The sequence below is a fragment of the Dromaius novaehollandiae genome, chromosome 7 (genome assembly GCF_036370855.1).
Source record: "Dromaius novaehollandiae isolate bDroNov1 chromosome 7, bDroNov1.hap1, whole genome shotgun sequence".
Classification (NCBI taxonomy): Eukaryota; Metazoa; Chordata; class Aves; order Casuariiformes; family Dromaiidae; genus Dromaius; species Dromaius novaehollandiae.
In genome coordinates this window covers 1,332,787-1,352,135 of record NC_088104.1, presented here as the reverse complement: position 1 = coordinate 1,352,135, position 19,349 = coordinate 1,332,787, and the positions used below count along the sequence as shown (strand labels likewise).

Below are 19,349 nucleotides of genomic sequence, written 5' to 3'. Positions count from 1 at the left end.
ATTGAGTATCAGTAGTCTTCTGAACTCACAAGATAAAGTGGAATGTAAGATTTGATATAGAAAAGTGGGAAATAAATAGTAGAAACATTCTTGTAGGATAGAAGTACTTTCAGGCATTATCAGGACACCTTGGCAGATACAGCAGGAGATGAAGATGGACCAGGTGCATTCTGCATCATGTTGACTCCTCTAAGCAGTCACATGAAAATTAAAAATAGGAAGCAGAAATAGGAAGTAATACGTAATCACACAGTAATAACCAACAAGATGCAAATTCAACACCACATTTACCAGTCACCGAATCAGCTTTCCATTCAAGCATAATTCTTAGCAGTTATTACATTCCAGGCCTCCTCTCTGGCTTAGTAGAAACAAGACAAACAGGTGTCCTTTCCTGACAGATACATATATATTTATATTTATATATTTTTTTCTCCTGAGAAGATAAAAAATATGTTTCTCATCTTTCTAAGCATTATTTTTATCTCTAAATTAATTTTATTTGGCTTTACAATGCATCTTATTCTCTCATATAAAGTTACACTGGCTATATACTATCAGAGTCATAGTGTTGCTAAAATGTACATTTGCAAATATAATAGAAAACAAAATTTGGCTTCAGTAATGTCTTACAAAGACACTCAATGCTAAAATATCTCTATTTCCTAGTTTACAAGTATTTAGAACCAACTCATAAATTAACTAAACAGCAAGTTCTTTTGTTAGTTCATTAGCATGAGTCATAACACCTTAATGAGATTAAGGTAAGCCATGGTATGTTTAATTCACTCTCAAACCCAACATTCAAATACCGCTATGTCTGCTTTAAGAAGTTAAAAGGACTTTAAGTAGGCTTCTCACAGGTGTCCTTAGTTTGTATTTGCTTAGCTATTACCAACAGTTATGTTATTGACAGCTATTGTAGCCCTACTGTAAATAACTGTCTACATACGAAAAGCATCTGGTTGGTACAGAGTGAAGAATTTAGCAACACAGTTTAGCAGAGAGAAGTCACATGAGGTAAAACAGTTCACCTGTACTATTTCACTGTCTGTAGATGACTGCAGTGAGATCCCAAAACACATCTGTTTTGAACATCCCTAGGCTGTTCTCTGTTAAACTTCAGGAAGATGGGTAAGTCTGCACTGAACTAACTCTACACAAAATCATTAAGCTAGGTCGTGTGCATGTTTGTTTGGGTTGGTGTGTTCATTTAAGTGACTCTTCCTTAATATTTTGAATTTATTTGCACCTAAACTCAGAGGCAGAATTCGGCTCAAAACTGAAGCAAACACAGCTGGGTTTCATAAGGATTTAGGTCTGGTGCTCATGTTGATGTGGATTTTCCTTCTTCAGCTTTCTTTTCCTGCAAAGTTGGTATTTTGCACTGCTTTAACCCAGCAAAATGTGAAGACTCTGAGAAATGTCTGATGGCTTTCTTCCACACTGCTGTCTGTTAGAAGCATACAATCTTCCTTCTGAAAGTGTGCACCTACATCTACAGGCAACAGAGAGACATGCCAAATGGTAAACTTCAATACAGGTACACTTCCACAGAATCTGAAATTAAACTATTGTTATTGCTCCATTCAAGGAATCCAATGACTACTAACCATAATTTAGCTAAGATCAAGTGTAAAATCTGTTTAATAATATCTGAGACATCCTCCATCTAGGAGATTATATCCTGCATTTGCAGGGCATTGACTCAATAATCTAATAGGTCTTTTCCATCTCTGACTTCTATTAGCCTATGAATTATAACAAAAGGACCATTAGGCAAACCATAATTGTGGAAACAGCCTTTGACACATGAGACTAACTACTGCTATGGTACAGGAAAAAAACTCCGAAAATTAAAACACGGACAGACAATTGAAAGTAAAGCTTTCCCTTTATCCAAGTGTTAACTTGCTTGATTAAAATCATGAAAAAATTCACTAAGTCACAGGGAAGGCACTTTTCCCCCCTGTCTTGTTAGGTAAAAATGCCTTGTTTTGACTGCACAGCCCCTGAAAGGGAACTGGAACTAGAGGGTTACATGAAAAATTTTGCCTAACTGCTGTGTCTATCCAACAAAATTGCCTTGCAGGCTACACCAGTATTGACAGCGTGCCCTCGTCCTGTTGAGGAAAGCTGCATGTCTTATCTTTAAGTGAGGTTTATGGGGGGAAGAGAGGCAGGCCTATTGCCAAGGTTTGCTATCTGTGAAGGATTCTGGAAATTCAGACATCCTCTAGCAACACTGTCTATCGCACATTCCTGCAAAGAAGGTCATCAGCTTTGCAAACACCTTAAAGAGAAAAAGACGAGTAAGAAATGAAGTCACTTTTTAATGCATTTACAGTGAGGGTAAATGCTACAATAGCCCAGCAGCATAAATACCCGCAAAGAAGATCAGCAAAATTTTAACACTCTTCTGCAGGGGCTAATTTAGATTTCTGAATTTTTTATCCTGCTGTGTTAGCAGGAGTCAGCTCTTGCTCTCCCATCATGTGGCAGCAGTTGCCAAAATCAATAAGAGACAGAAGGGCTGTCTACACGGAAACGCTACTTCTCCGCGCATCCTGTGCCCCCTCCTGACAGGCTGTCCCGAACCAGGCGCTCCACCTCGCCGCCACTGCCAGCGGGACCCCCCTGCACGGGACCAGCCACAGGACCAGCATTCCCAGCCGTAGCTGGCTGCAGACCTACGATTCACTTCCCATTTGTGAATACCGGGTTAATTCCAGTAGAGCTATGCACCAAGCACAGAGGTAACCCCAGATCTACGCTTCTTTATCGAGGCCTTGGTGCTACCAGCACACAGAGGCTACGCTTCTGACACAGGTCCACTACCTCCAGGTGTGCGGAGATTTAACACACCACGAAGTTATGTCTCTTTGGCTCCCTACTGTGATAGTTCATAACTGCATGCGACCCCTCCATTCATAAAGAGGGAGCAGAGCACACGGGTATTTGATATTAGTAAGGCACCGCTGACAGTAGGAGTGAATCACTGTTAATACACTTCTGACAAAATCACAGCTTTCAGTTTTCCGTAAAATTTCAAGTTTAATTAGCAAGTACTTTTTGCATGAATAATTTCCTTTTTTCCGATTACCTTCTAAAATGAATGTTTATGCAAAACATTCATTAAAGACAGCTCTACAGTATTATCTCTTTATGCTGTTGCTGTTTGCAAATGCTGCAAAGGAAAAGCACTGGCTGGTATCTTACCTTTATAAATGTCTATTGCTTACAAGTGTATGATTTCTAGCTGTAGGAACTGCAAACTGGAGCCAAGCCCATGCATTCATTTGTTGTACAAGCTTCCTCACACAGCTGTGCCAATGCACCACAAAGCAGACTTGCAACACATCTGCTCACCCAGTCCCAGCCCTCTGCCGAGGCGAAGCTGCCAATTGTGCCTCGCTGTGCCAAACCATGTGGCTGGGAGTTTTTATTATTATTTATGATACAGAGGGATATCCAGCAGGGATTAGGAGGACTCTCAAGATCATTTCTGTTTGTGACTCAAGCAGGATTTGAAAATGGGTCTTTTCAAATGGCAGCAAGTAAAATTACACATTTTTACAATATCGTACTTATAGCTATATTAACACTTTCATTTAAAAAATCATGTTTCCATGGGGTTTATGAGTTGGCAGTAAATATTCTCCATGGACCAATAGCAGCCACGCCAGAATTATATTTTTCTCACTAAAATCAAACCCCAGAAAAACACATCGATGCAGACAGTGCCTGCTGACTGAACAGAAGCCATGATAACATACAGGCAAAACTCACTTGGGTTAAACAGAGAAGTTTAATGAAAATGCTGGCGACTCAGCATTTCATCCTGCTGCTCTGCTGAACTCTGCTGTTCTAGCACGGAGAGGTTCATCACATTAAGAAAAGGAATCACTGACTGGTCTATTCTGTCCTGCCTTTCCACTTCAGATCACATCTCCAATTTTTCTTTTGTCTGCATGTCCCGTGACAAAAGACTGCGTTACATTTCCTTGCAGCTCTGATTTTACATCTTTCAAGTTCCTTCCTTCTCACTAAATACCTGTGTTCTGTATTGTTTCTGCACTAGACAGCAAGTAAGAGTTAATATGGAAAAAAATACATAAAGTGTCAACCTGACCCTGGCCCTAATTGATGGACGCAGCTTGTCTCAGGGAAGGGACTGCAGGTTGCATTCACCCAGAACCTTATAGCTTCTATAGGGCCCTGTATCTATTGGTAAAATAATATTAGTAGCTTGGTTGTTTGAAAAAACGTTTAGCTAATTTCACCTAAAAAATATGATACACCTGCTATTTATCTTTCAAATCATCAATAAAGATGTTCATCAAATACACTGGGCTTAGCACCAGCCCCTGCAACAGTTTACCCTGGAAGCCTGACCAAATCCAGCACCATGCAGTCCATCTCTGCACTGCTTATGGTCTTTCAGCTAGTTTTCAAACACGTCAAAGTGCTAATATCCTTGCCAGCTATAATTAATCTTTCAAGTAAGATTTTATGAGGCACTACATCAGAAGTCCAAACATATTAAAATCTTCTGCATTCTTTTTCATCCACCAATTTTTGTAATGCAGTTTAAAAAAATAATTGAATTTGATGCCATGGTTTCTTCTGTATTAAAAAAATTCTAACCACTTTTATTTTCATGTTTGCCTGAATGAAAACCACCAATATTAATCCTAATTAAGTATTTGCTGAACTTGTAAAGGAATTACAGATGCAAGAATAAACAGAACAAGATTTTTTTTGAAATTGCACTCAAACACAGTAACATCTATATGTGTTCTTAGGAACTGCACATCCTCTGTTCACTACACAGAATAAACCTTTATAAAGTTTCCATGACACAGATCTTTCTAGGATTCCAGAAATAACAGCTCCTCTCTAACTCCTTGCTTACTGAAACTGCAACTGCTTTCATTTCTAAGATTTTGACAAAGGAATAGAAAGTGGACGTTTGCAGTTGATTTTGGCTAACAACAATCTCACCCTATTTGCTTTGATATCAATAACAACTTGCTCCAATTAACTTTATGCCACTATTTCAGTTTTGTAAATCTGCTAAGAAACACAACTCTGGAATAAACATATTACAGAAAATACTTATACTTCTCTTAGTTGTAGCCATATCCCTCATTTACAAATGATTTCAGAAGTAATGTAAATACATGCAACTTGTTTTTGTTATGAAATTAAATGAAATAAAAATTTTACAATTAAGTTCCATAAGCTCCATCATTGGAAATTGGCACAAGGGTTCGTTTTTATAAAAATTTCAAGCTAAAAACCTCATTACATGATTTAAAGTTAATCTGTAATAGACACAACCGTGTTTTATTACCCTTGCTTATGTACTCAGCTATACTGTTATACTTGCCATAAATATCTAATACTTGGTTTGGGGTTTCTATTCTTTAGGAATCTCTACCATTTACTACATATGTTATGCTGCTATAGCTAGCCTCCAATACTAACACGTCCATTAGCTTTGAAAGTTTGTCAATGCCAGCGTATATTTGTGCCTAAGGTTTGTAAAATCAGGCTCCCATTATAAAGCAAAATTCACAGCCAAATACTGGAAGTTATGTCACAGTATCCAAAAATGGTATTGATGTCCTTTGGAAACATCGCATCCAATTTTACATTATAACAGAAAACAAGATCACTACAGGATCTGATCCTTTATCTTCCCAGAATGCTTAACAGCAGATAGGGGAAATGTCCTCAAGTTCTCTTCTAAAAAATATGGAAGTCCTGAAGCTTCAGCAAATAACCCTGGTTACAAGACAACACAGAAAACACTGGTCACAGGAGCAGTGAGTTTCCTTCCACTGAACTCAAATTCCTGTCTTGACACTTCTACATTTGCTATTTCTTACAACAGCAGAATGTAAAGTTGTCACAACTAAGGATCCGAAACTATTTAGATGGCTTTGAAACAAAATTACCCAACAACTCGTAATTATCGTTATGTCTGCTTATATAAAGGCATTTTAAAACTGGAGGCAGTTAACAGAAAATGCAGTTTGCGAGGATACTTTCCAAGCACTGCTTTACAAAGTGGTCCTTTAATGCCAGTGGACTGACCTACCCAGCCTGGTAGCACACAGGCAATGCATTTCACTGCAAGCTGCAGGTGGACTTCTGATCCCAGACCGCAGGCCACCGAAGCCGGGCACGTCAGAGTCACAGCGCGTCGCAACCGCAGGGAGCGGGGACGGACCACGCGGCTGGGCTCGCGCAGCATCCACCCCTGGCAGCCCCGTGAAGCAAAGCAACCCTGACATCACTGCCAGGGAAAGCTGGTCACCTGCCCTCCCACCTGGAGGTAAGGAGCTGTCACGGCAGCTGACAAGGAGTAAGTGGAGATAAAAACACAAGAAATATCTGGGACAAAAAAATGTCAGACCTTACAAAGTCAGGCACATTCTTAAAGAGAATAACATTTAGGAGTAATCCTACAGAATTAGCCATGTCAGTGTTTAAAAAAAAGTGATCACTGGATGTTCAAAGGTACAGAATTACCTGCAGAACTTTCTGATGAACCTCTCACAGGGAGAGGGGCAACTGCAACGCGTGAAGCTTAGTACCCTGCTTCCATACAGCAAAGGATTTAAGAGGCTGCACTTAATTTTCTTTCAGAATGGTAATGCTTAGTTACCTTAAGTAAACATACAGGCACAGCTACAACCACTGTAAAGCTGTACACAGAAACAGGGTCACCCCGGCTAACCCACATGGCCGTAGCTGCAGTTTAGTCCTAGTTGGTGCTGCCAAAAGGATCCCAGCTGTCCCTGGTGCCTCCACATGAGCACAGAGCTCAGCTGGGCAGAGCCCGGCTGCCTGCTGGCTTAGCAGCATCCTGTTCGTGAGATACTGCGGCTGTTCTCTACCTTCCAACTTCATATCAAGTATAACTTCAGATACTGATTTTGATCTAGAAAAGCCTCTGAAAGATGGACCCAGCTCATTTTACAGGTTGTTCTAATCCGCACATTATAACCCGAGCCCATCTCGGGCTCAAGGTGACTTTCCCTCGGGGAGGCAGAGGAGCGCTTCCAGAGGGGCTGGCGACAGCGGCTCGCTCTCCTTCCCGCAGAGCCCCTCTCTGCTGGCCTCTTAAGCTGCACTGCAGAGCTTGTCGCTTCTCTATTTTTCTTTTTTTAATGAAGAAGCTTGAGAATTTCTTGTTTTAATGTAGATACCTTAACTATTAATAAGGATATGAAATCAATGTAGGCCTAACATTTTTCCCTGCTATGCATTACACTGTGTCTGTGACATCTCCTCACCTTTGGATCAAATACAGGTAATTACCAAATCCAAATTGTGCAGCTGTTTCAGTAACTAAATATAGTCGCTTTCATTCTCAGCATTTAAGGAATACTACAAGTCCTAACTCTTCCTGGAAGTTTGGCTGGAGAATGGAAACATAAAGCAAAAACTTTTTGCCATTTATTGTACTACTGGATTACAGCTGCATTTTATTACCTGCATTTCTCCTTGGGTCATTGTAGCATATTGTGTAATTTGCATGTGCATTAAAATCATAGAATAATTAGAATTTTAGATTGATGTCTCTTTGTAGAAAATGATGCTAGCTAAGAAAGACTAGCTAAGTAACATTATTTAGTATTTATTAACATGAGTCCATATGCATAAGACCTGCAACAAGCATTAAAAACTATCTCAGCCAGTACTGTACCACAGATTTGTTCTGCTGAAGCCTTTCCACATTCTGGAGACCACCTCATTGTAGAAAAGCAAGCGCAGCAGCAGAATTTTTTTGAAACAAAAAAATTCCACTGCCATTTTGGAAGTTCTCTTATCACAGTCCCAGATCTACCACCTAGATTTGATTTCTTACAGAACACTGTGCATAGATGTAGATAAACACTAGAAATAATCTAAACAGAGGCCTATTTAAGTAATTTGTTGTTTACATTTATCCAAAATTACTTTCAGCATCAAACAGTCATTCAGTGGTCTCGCATGTTCGCTATCTTGTAGAAAACATTGTATTTGAAACGCCAGTGATAACAGATCCACAATTTGTAGGTATAAAATCATCTTGCTGAATTAAATATTACTGTCTTGCTAGTACTGTACTGTAATAAACCTAACACACATATACAGCATCTACACTAAGTTCTAGCCATGAAGAAATCCCTTGCCTTCAGAGTTGTGCTGATCTGTATGCCAGACATCTTTCTGTCAAAAGAGAACACAAATCACCTGTTTTGTCAAAGTGAACTCTTCTGGCTATAGTGGCATCACACTAAAATGTAATAATACCATTATTTACCTAGACCCATACTTTGAAAATCAAAGAACAAAGCTCAAGTTCCTTGGCAGATCCATCCTCCTGCCTCCAAACCAACACCCCATACCCCAGCAATCTGTGGAAGGCTACTATTTGCTACAAAAATGGGGAGGGGGGAGAAATAATGGAGGAAGTCAGGAAAACAGAGAAAGAGCACACCATACATAAAATGTCAAATATGTCAAAACATTCATGAATACCAACATCTCCCTCTGCACCATAACCAGCTGTAAAGGTTACTTAGGGCTAACGTTTCAGCAAGTGCAGATTATGCAGCAGTGGGTTTACTTATACATAAGAAATCAGCTACAGGTGCATTCAAAGTGCTTTTATGTATGCAGCCAGTACAGGGATTTCTACCACTGCAAGAAGAGTCAGAAAGGTAAAAAGGAAAAAAAAAAAAAAAAAAAAAAAATCACATAAAACATGAATTTCTAGCTTTGACTACCCTAGACATAAATTCCTACTGGCTGCTTTCTATGTATGTGACATATGCGATGAGGATAATTATGTAAAGGACTAAGAAAGCAAGTGTTGCTGATTGCATTCCAAAACTAATAAGGCTCCTACAAGGGTCTCATGCCCACAGTAATTCATCTTTTCAGGACTACATTTAGAAAAGGCAGTTTGAGAATACATTGCAACACTTTCTTGTCCCTAAGTCACCAATTGTGAATTATATCAGAATAACTGCAGACAAGTACAGTTTTATGGAACTTACAGCATAATACATGCAAGACATATTTTGTATTATCCAGGCCCTCAGATGAATGAAGCTTAAATTAAATGCTAGAAAATGAACAGAATATACTGTATAAGCAAATACCTGACCTGAATTCACCCCCAGTTTGTTAAGTTTGTAAATTTTAATTTATTTTGGAAAATTATATTTTAGTGCAATCTTCTCACCCTTTTGAATCAGCTAGAGAAAGGTATTCCACTTTGGAGAAGGAAAGAGCAATAGGACAGTCCACAATAAAACTCTATGTAGGCTTTACCAGAAACATAAATGTGACTTTCAGATAAATAAAGCAAAAGAGATGCATTCTTATGCATCCATACATTGAAGGAGTAACTCTTTAGAAGTCAGTGCAATTGTATGAGCAGAAGTTAGGTCTGAATCAGCCCAGAGGCATGCTGATAGCATGAAGTAGAGAAAAACATCTTGAGGAACAAAACAAAACATGTTTTTGTCTGCCTTCTCACACAAACCAAGCAGAAAAGGCAGTAACAAATTTCATTATCTGCATGGAGCTAAAATAGTTAATACAGCTACTAACCTGGAACACTGTATGCCTAAAAAAAAAAAATAAAGCTTTTAGTAAAACATCCCATTGATACTACCCTTTAAAAATGATTCCTTCGACTCTGCATTTTGTGTTGAGTTTCCACTTTAAACACTTTTCTAAATGTCTCTATATGGTGTTTCTTTCTTTCTTTCTTTCCAGGGGGTTCACACACACACACACACACACACGCAGCAGCCCAGCAGACTCCTCTCGGGGAGCACACTGACTTACGTAGCCCCTACCTCTCTGACTTGCTTGCCTGCTGAGAGCTGTTAAGATGAGAGAGCCCCTACACACCTGGAAGCCTCACCTCCTGAATCCTAACCAAAATCCTTTCTGATTAATTAGATACTACTAGTATCTACTCAGGTACAGGCATGCACTGGTCTTGCCCACGCTCTGCACTGCAGCAAAGCGCAGCTAAACAGTCGCCACATTCACCAGTGCTCCAGCGACAGAAGCAGTTCATGTGTATGACTTTATGTCAGTGTGCCTATCCCCTCCCCAGGAGTGAAGGGCAGAACTAGAAGACATGCTGCAGATGAAACCATTTAGCAGCTGTAAGGAACAGCAAGTCAGGTGTAAAATGGCTGCATCAGGACAACTTCTGCTCTTTTGCAGACATAGAGAATTAAGCATGTTAGGAAACTTATGATGGAAGATAGTGAGAAGGGCATGTAGTGAAAAATTCCTTCTGCTTAAGAGATTAAATCTGGCATAAAATTAAAAGAGGTAGAGTTTTCATTTATGAGTTAAAGTCACAACAACTTAGGCAATGTCTGTGGCAATATTATGCACTGACTTCACTAGCCCGATCCAGCCAGAACCTAACAATCTACTCCCAGACCTGGTAACAGCATAGGCAGGAGCCTGCAATACCACTGATTTTTATTTCTTTCCACAGTTCATATTATGAATTCATTCCTCTATGCCTATCCAAGCCATACAATTTCCACCCCGACAAACAGAACAGGTTCCTTTCATCAGAAATGACTGCATTAAACAACGCTGAAGCATCTGGGGCTTCGCAGTGTCTCGTGCAGCTCTGGGCCTAACCCTTCAGAGCGCCGAGTGCAGCGGCGGTACCAGCAGGGCAGGAGCACCCCAGGACCACCAAAGGGCAGGGGGGAGCGCTCACAGCCACCACCACCTCCACATGCTGCTGCTGGGAACAACCGCACTACAGAAACCTGGCTTTCACCACTGCGCCCCAAGAACAAAGAGATACTAGCAGAGCCCTTCCACCTACAAAAAAAGGTATGCACATTATGAACACGTTTGGGGCTCCCCAGAGAGTTGTTTTAGCATCATTTACCAGGGAACAGAGGCACAGGGGCTGGGGACAGCCTTCACAGCCCTGGCCCACCACACCGCACGCAGCATGGAGGAGAGGACTGCAGCACCTCATGCGGGAGAGCAGACTCCCTCCCTCGCAGCTAGGGCCTGTCCCCCAAGCAAAACCCTCCCTGCTCCGCAGCCTTCACGCACCGCTCGAGGTCCAGCCTCGCTGCCCTCACGCTAGCCGCAGCCTCGAGGCCTCCTCAGCTCTGACAGCCGCCAGGCCGCCTCTCCCCGGCCGCGCGGCATTTGTACCTCACGCAGAGGGCAGCCGCCGTGGGCCGCCCCCGCAGCCCAGCCCGGCCGCGCCCCGCCGCGCCCGCGGCCCTGCCCCGCCCCGCGCCCTTCCCGCCCTCGCCGCCTCCTCACAGCCGCCCGCGGGAGAAGGCGGCGGCGGCGGCTCCCGCCCGGCCCGGCCCGGCCCGGCCCTGCCGCGGCCACCCGGCACCGGGGCGGCCGGGCCGGGGTCGCCTGCCTTTGCCCGCGCTCTCATTTGTTTTTCCGATCACAGAAGTGGGAGCGGGTGAAAAACAACCATTGGGAGCGATGCGATCGATTGCCATAATTTCCCCACCTCTCCCGCACTCCGCGCGCGGCCGCTTAACCCGTTCCTCACAGGCGCCGGCGCCCGCCGCAGCCGGCAGCCCCTTCCCCCCCCCCCCCCCCCCCCCAGACGGGGCCGCTTATTATGCTTAAAAACTTTCCGTGATAGATTCAGCTGGACGTTTGGCAGATTGTAAAGGACTTGTTATCATTTCAGATTTACTTAGGACCTGACAAAAAGCTTAATAACCTATTACATAAACGTGTGCGTGCATAAGTAACGGCATCCTCGCTGCCTTTACAGCCGCCCGTGCGCGGCGCCGGCTACCTTACGGGTGTCGCGGAAGAAATAAGCTTAAAAGGCCGTAATGAACCGACACCGATTCCCGTAAGCTCCCGCACTTGGCTCGCTCGGCCCTCTAAAAACAAGGGAATCGGCCTAAAATACATCAGAGGTGCCTCGAAATAATTGGTCGGCGGCTTTTTGGTTTTAATAACAAATATTGGCGATGTAAAACCGCGGTATCTGCGGCCGCGCAGCCCCGTGATTACCGCCCGCGCGCGGCGGCACTGCCTGCCGAGCGGCCCCTCACGCGCTCCCGCCGCGGCGGGTAACGGCCGCCGCGTGAGGCGGGAACGGCCGCGGCGGGTAACGGCCGCCGCGTGAGGCGAATAACGGCCGCGGCGGGTAACGGCCGCCGCGTGAGGCGAATAACGGCCGCGGCGGGAACGGCGGCTCCGCGGCCCGGGCGCTGCGGGGCCGCCGAGTGCGGACGTTTTGTGGCGACGCCGCTTCCCGCAGCGGCGAGCGGGCGGCGGCGGGCAGGCGAGGCCGGGGGGCCGCAGCGGCTGCCGCTTCTCCGGAGCGGGCGGCGCCAAGACCCCCGCCGGGGAACAGGACGGAGCCCGTCGGGGCGGTGCGGGCGGCCTTCCGCGGACCAGCCGCGTCCGCTGCCGCCTTTGCCCGCAGCGCCCAGGGGCTTCCCCGCGCGGGCCGAGCGCTGCGCCGCGTTTCGGCCCGACGGACGCGCCCGGGCCGCCGCCGCCCCCCTGACCCGCGCCTCCGCGGGCCGCGCTGGCTTCTCCCCGCTCCCCGGAGGAGCCACCGCCTCCGCCCCGACGGCGAGGGCCCCTTCCCGGCCGCGCCTTCGGCCCGGTTCCCCCACGGCCGCCGAGCAGGGCTGGGCCCTCGGCTCAGAGGCGCTCGGCCGGGGCCGCGCCGGGCTGGAGGGCTGCGGGGAACGAAACCCGCCGGGCGCGCGGGGGGACGCGGCCGCGGCACTGCGCTGCGGGGCGGGCGGAGACGCCGCTGGGGCGAGCCGGGGCCGGGGCAGAGCCGCCCGGCGGGACCTCGTCTCCGCCCGGGCCGAGTGTGGGCGCGGCGGAGCGGCTCCGGCACCCGGGCCGTGCCCGCCGCTTGCCGCCGAGAGGGCGCGGGCGGCCCCGCACCGCCGGCCCGGCCGCTCCGCCTGCCGCCCCCGCGGGCCGCGCCGCTACCTCCTTATGCCCCGCCGGGGCCGAGGGCTGCGGGCGGGCGGTGCCCGGTGACTCGGCCGAGCCGGGCACCGCGGAGACGTTGCGGGGGTGGCGACCCCCGGCATCGCCTCTCCCCCGACCCGCGGGGCTGGCGGCTCCCGCTGCCCAGGCAGGGCCCGGCCTCGCCCCGCCGGGTGCCCGCGCCGCGCCGCTCTGCCCGCCGAGCCCCAGCCCCGAGCCCCGAGCGGCTGCCGCCGCTGCCTCCTTCTCCGCTGCCTCAGCTACGGTGCTGACCGCGAATGATTCCTGCAAACCCAGTTCAGACCGACCCCCTCCCTCCTTCAGACGCTCGCTTTAGCGAAAACCCCAGGTCTGCGGAGGGCAGCAGCCAAGCCCAACGCCAACAACTCCGCTACCAGCGCGGCGCCACGCTTTGCGCGGGCTTCGGGGTGTCGCGGCGCACGTGGGCTGCCAGCAGCCCCTGTGCGTGTTCCCCCCCCCCCCCACGCTGAGCAGACCTCGCGGGTTACGGGACGGGATTTGGAAATAAAGGAGATGCCGCAATAAGAGGCATTTGCTTATGCAAACACCTGTGCAGCCAGGCTGAGAGATTCCGTGCCGTAAGAGGGGCGTTCGGGTGCTGCAGAGACCTGCCACGAATAAAAGCCAAGAAAGGACCAACCTTGCAGTCTCAGGCTCTCCTCCTCTTCCTCCTCCAGAGCGGGCCAGTTCTGCTGCACACCTTACTTAAATGAAACAGCCCCATCCATTCTCCTTTGCAGTTTATTACTACATTGTCAGTCTATTGTCCTTTATTTGCAATGGATGCTGGTGTTGATGCTTCTCACTTAGACAGAAAGAAGACGAAATTCTATTCGTTTACATGTTTTATTGTTGTAAACATTAAAATTGTCTTTCCCAAAGAAAGAGTTATCAGGAAAAAAAAAATCAGCGTTTCTAACTGTCATACACCATAGAAAAAAAGGCAGTGACTCGTATAATGTGCCATACTGGAAATATACAAAGAAAAATATTACAGAATATGGCAATATTAAAAATATTACTCGAACATAAAATAATATATTAACCGACAATTTTAGACATTAAAAAAAACAAAACAAAACAAAAATTCAAAGTGCTCAGTAATTTCCAGGGAGTTATGTATATTATAAGCACTCTGGAAACAGTCAAAAGCTGCTGCATGCAAGATTTGTTTAGCTTTAGACAACAAAATAATCAAGATATAAACTTCTTTTTTTAATCAACATCAACAGTACATACAACACTTACAAACAAGGAATGTTGGACGGTGTTTACAAACACTATGTGTCCCTTTGTCGAGGATTTCGGGTTCTGTAATACTTGTGCCCACCTATTTTACAATTGAGAAAATGTTTGAAGCTTAGATAACTACCAATCTTTATAAAAGCTAACAGACTACATAGTGTCTGAAATACTATTTATAGAATATAGACATTACTGAAATAGCAAGTGCCTATAACATTGTCACCCTAGCATCATCATGCTTTCCTTTTACGGATTGATTGATTTTTCTTTCTTTTTTTCTCCTTTTTTTGCAAACATGTTTAGTTTTATTTTTGATTTTTTTAGCATTGTTTTCCATATTTGTTCATAAATAGGCACAGAATAATCAGAATAATTTTTTAAAAGCCAAACTAATAAATTTACAAGCCTTTGCCTTCTTTAATGACATGCCACCCACGCAACATTTAGGTTTTATATTTTTAGGTTTTATACTACAGCTTTCTTTTACAGCAGAAAACTTTAAGAGGGTGAGACTTGTGGGTCACTTTAATACTTGTCATCGTATGAGTCTTAGCTGCGCACCTGGCGTTGCCAGATATGGTCATCTTTTTAATCAGAAGTCCTTAATAATAAATTCATTTTTAAGCTGATAATAAAAAGTTTATACCATGGTATTTGTGTAGTCCATGATCTGAATCCATGATGCCCCAGAGCCAAAATGCCCATTCGTGTTCTGCCTGCAGGAAGTTAACAACAGTTTTTGGATGGGAATCTGGCACCCAAAGGTGCTGCTTTGCGCCCAGATGAATTCCCCTTCAGACAGGTGGAGTTTCTTTTGAGTTCAACAGAGGTGCACGGGAAGAGTCTTAAAAAGGTAAAGTGTCCAGAAAAAGTTTGTCGATTATTGCTGGAGGTGGCACCAAATCTTCCAATTTCAGGTAGAAAATGCGCTGCAGCCCCTGCGTGCAAAGCGTGCGAAGTTCAGGGAGCTTCCCCAAGAGTTTGGACAAGTAATTGGGGCGATTCAGCCCCCCGTTATTGAAAGTCACATGGTCTTTGAGACAATTCACAATCTTGTTTTGAAGTTCTTCCACCCTCTTGGGTTCCTTAAGCCCATGCCTCTCTGCAAAAGACAAGGAGGCGCGACGTTACGGGTCTGACACCGGGGCAGCGCGAGGGGGAAAGGCGATGCCTGGTGATGCTGAGGGGAAAAGAACCCGGGGAAGACACTGACCTGTCACCATAGCCAGGGCAGCGATGCAGGAGAACGCAGATATGTCGATGTTCATGTTCTGCAGGTTGGAGGAGAATTCCACAATGGAGTCAATCCACTCCCCAAAGCCGCGGACACACTGCAACCGGTGCAGCACGACCCCGTTGCAGAAGATGAGCTTGCCCTCCACGGGGTTTGACCTGCGAGGAACAGGACAACCCCAAAATGAACAGGGGAATGAGTGAGACAAAGAAAGGAAGGCAGAGCCGGAAAGAGAAAAACAGAAAAAGACATAGAGAAAAAGAGAGAGAAAGAAAAAATGAAAAAAAGAGAAAGAAAAAAGAGAAATAGAAAAAAAAGAGAGAAAAAAGAAAGAGAAAAGGAGAGAAAGAAAAAAGAAAAAAGGGAAGCAAGGGGGGGGAGAAAAGCTAAACAACTAATTACTTGAGGAGCAATAAATGAAGGATTTAAGAGGCACCTAATTACCGAGGAGTTAATAAAATGCAGATCAGTGGACCTTGAAAGGCTCTGATTTCATGATCACCCAGAAGCCCCCCCGGATTTTGGCCGCTCACCTGTAAGCCAGCCGCAGCACGAACAGCTCCAGGAAGGCCGATTCGAAGAGCAAGTCCTGGTCGGTCTTGGGGAGATCAGTGAAGCCGGGGATTTTTTCTGCCCACCCTCGGATGATCTCCATGGAGCCGGTCAGGAGATCGTAGAACTGCTGGATGTGCTGAGTGTCGTCCCCGCTCATCTGGTAGTCAGGGCTGGCCTGGAACTGCAGATTCATTTTAAGAAGCGCTTAATGAGGTTCTCTAAAGTATATAACCCGTGAAATTGCTAACCCCGGCTCGAGTAGGGGAGCCCGGTTTTTATAACAATTAAACCCCTCTCTGACCAGTAAGGAAATTAGATGTTCCAGGGCAATTAATTCAATTAGGAGCGGTGCCACGAGGTCGCCGCTTTAAATATGCAAATCGCCGCTCGCGCGCGGCCCGAGCGCGGGGGCGCAGGGGGGGGCGCGGGGGGGGGGGGGGGCGCAGCCGCGCTCGCTGTCCGGCCGCCCGCGCCGTCGGGGCGCCGCTTACCCGCGCGTAGTCCAGGCTGCTCATGGCCGGGTTGGAGTCGACGTGCGCCCGCACCAGCGCGCTGAGGAGGCTCACGGGGGGCGAGGGCGGCGGCGGCTCCTGCGGGCTCTTGGGCTTGGAGGGCAGCCGCCCGCGGCGCCCCTTGAGGCTGTCGGTGCGCACCACTGCAAGAGAGGCGGCCGCTCAGCGCGGGGGGGGCGCGGCGGGGGGGGGGGGGCGCGGGGCGCTGCGCGGCCGCGCACTCACCCTCCTTGACCATGCCGACGGCGAGGCACTTCTGGAAGCGGCAGTACTGGCAGCGGTTGCGGCGGCGCTTGTCCACGGGGCAGTTCTTGCTGGCCAGGCACACGTACTTGGCGTTCTTCTGCACCGTGCGCTGCGGGCAGCCGCACAGCCCGTCACCGCCGCGCCGCGCCGCTCCCCCCGGCCCCTTCCCTTCCCTTCCCTTCCCTTCCCTTCCCTTCCGGGGCGCTTAGCAGGGGCGAACCGACAGCGCTAACACCTGCGCGAACCTCGCGGCTCCCGGCCGCGTTTTCCCCGCCGGGAGCAGCGCAGGAGCCGCTGGCTAAACACCGCTGCGCGGGCGCTCCCCCCGCCGGCCCGCCCCGGGCCGTTGCAGCGGCTCGCTCTGCAGCCATGGGGCCGCTCCAGCGGCACGGCGACAGCGAGCGCGGCAGCCCCGGACCCCCCGGCCCGCGCCCCGCGCTCACCTTGAAGAAGCCCTTGCAGCCCTCGCAGGTGCGGACGCCGTAGTGCTGGCAGGCGGCGTTGTCGCCGCAGACGGCGCAGAGCCCCTCGTTGGACGGCGACCCGCGCGAGGGCGGCGAGGGCGCCTGGCCGTCGAGCAGCGGCGGCGCGTGGCCCAGCGGCAGCCCCGGGAAGGCCAGGGGCGGCTGCTTGCGCAGCGGGCTGGGCACGGCGAAGGGCTGCCCCTCGACGGCGCCGTGCGCGGCGGGCTCGGCGCCCAGCGGCACGTGCAGCGGCGCCTCGAAGCGCATCTGGCAGCTGGCGGGCGGCGTGCCGGGCGGCGACTGCTTGAAGGAGAAGAGCGAGAGGCGCGACACGGGCGCCTTGCGCTGCTCCATCATGTGCGTGGTGGCCACGTAGTTGGGGTGGAAGTTGTGCAGCGCGCCGGGGTCGTCCCACACGGCGCCGTGCTGCACCGGGAAGCCGGGCGCGGAGGGGGTCGGGGGCGAGGAGGGCTTGTAGTAGACGGAGCCCGAGTGGGACATCATCTCCTCGGCCGGGGGGGGCAGGTGGCCGTGCTGCTGGTAGCCGTGCATCTGGATGTCTTCCACCTTAATGGAGGACTGCTGTCCGGACAGGGGCACTTGGTACAAGCAAGGAGGCTTCACGTCGTAGCTGGTGTTGTAGTTGTCCATAAAGGTACTGAAGCTGGGGAGAGACGTGGTGGCAGTGATCTCGGTGTTGGTGAGGTCCATGCTAAACTTGACGAACTCCGGAGTCAGGAAGTCGGAGCTGTATTCGCCGGAGGAGTGGTAGCTGTAGCTCTGCGAGGCCGGGCTGGCTCCTTGCGGCGAGGACCCATACTGAGCCTGGACGCAGGGCATGGCTGCGAACGAAACGGCGTCAGCGAGAGGCGGCCGGGCCACCGCGCCGCCCGCCCGCCCCCGCCGCGGCCCCGGCCCCGGCCCCGCCGCCCCGTCGCGGCGCTCACCCACCTGCGGCCGGCGGAGGCAGAGGCGCTGGGCGGGCGGCTGGCGGCGGCCGGCGGCGGGGCGCGGCGGCGAGCGGAGTTCCCACGGCGTCAGCGGCCCGAGGCGGCGGCCGGGCTGCGCGGCGCGCTCCCTGCAACACAGACACCGCGCCGCTGCGGGGGCTCGCCGGCACCGCCGCGGGGGCCCGGGGCGCCGTCCGGGGCGCCGCGCCGCTCGCGGAGCCCTCCGAGCCCTTGGCTCGTCGCCGGGAAAACTTTCGGCCGGCGGCGCCGCTCGCTCCGGGCGGCCGCTCTGCCCTGCCGCCGAGCCGGCGCGCCGCGGCCCCCAGACGGCCCCGGGGGGACGAGCAGCGCCGGGCACCAGCCGCCCTCCGCGGGAGCCCCCGGCGCCGCCGCCGCACGCTGCGCCGCGGACGACGGGGAAGCGCCCGCCGCGCCGGGACGGCTCCGCGCCGACCGGCCCCACGCGCGGCCGCGACACGCCGCGCCTCCCCCGACGGCGGCCGCGCGCGGAAACCCGGCGGGCGACAACGCGGCGCCCTCCGCGGAGGAGGAGGCGGGGGGGGGGGACGGGACGGGACGTGGCCCCATGAGCGGCGGCCGCGCAAGTCTCCCCCGGTCGCGCCGCGACAGGTGCGCGGGGGTGCGCGGGGTGCGCGGCGCGGGCACTCACCGGAGAGCGGAGTCCTGAGCATTCATCCACGAGCGGCGCGGCGGAGCGGAGCGGCGCTGCGCGGGGAGGAGCGGCAGGAGCGGGAGCGGGAGGGCAGCGCGGCGCGGCGCGGCGCCGGCGAGCCAGGCGGAGCGAGTGGCCCCGCCGCAATGTGCCTTTGTTTATGTGCGCTCCGTGCGCCGCGGCCAACCTGCACCTAAAGGCTGCGGGCGTCAGCGCGCGTCAGCGCCGCCCGCCCAATCAGCCGGCCGCGGGGCCGGATCGCCCCGCTCCGTTGGCCGCCGCTCGCTTTGGTAAATTTCCGACGTGACATCACCGCCAGCGCACGGCTTAAGGTGGGAGCGCGCTACCTTGCTTCACCTTGCTGCCGCCCCCCCGGGCCGCCCGCGACGGGGCGGGCGATCCCTGCCTCCCCCCCCCCGCCCCCGCCCCGCGGGGCGCACCGGG

General features: G+C 50.3%; 1 protein-coding gene across 1 annotated transcript; it reads right to left on the bottom strand.

Annotated features, from left to right (window-relative positions):
- Positions 1-13,853: 13,853 nt before the first annotated feature.
- NR4A2 (nuclear receptor subfamily 4 group A member 2) lies at positions 13,854-19,195 on the bottom strand. The gene is made up of 7 exons (XM_064514530.1): positions 18,903-19,195; positions 17,262-18,124; positions 16,798-16,927; positions 16,552-16,715; positions 16,039-16,241; positions 15,485-15,663; positions 13,854-15,373 (listed from the first exon to the last, which is right to left on the bottom strand). Exons 1-7 carry the CDS (start codon positions 18,922-18,924, stop codon positions 15,117-15,119), a joined length of 1,818 nt encoding a protein of 605 aa, XP_064370600.1. The 5' UTR covers positions 18,925-19,195; the 3' UTR covers positions 13,854-15,116.
- Between the last annotated feature and the right edge of the window lie 154 nt (positions 19,196-19,349).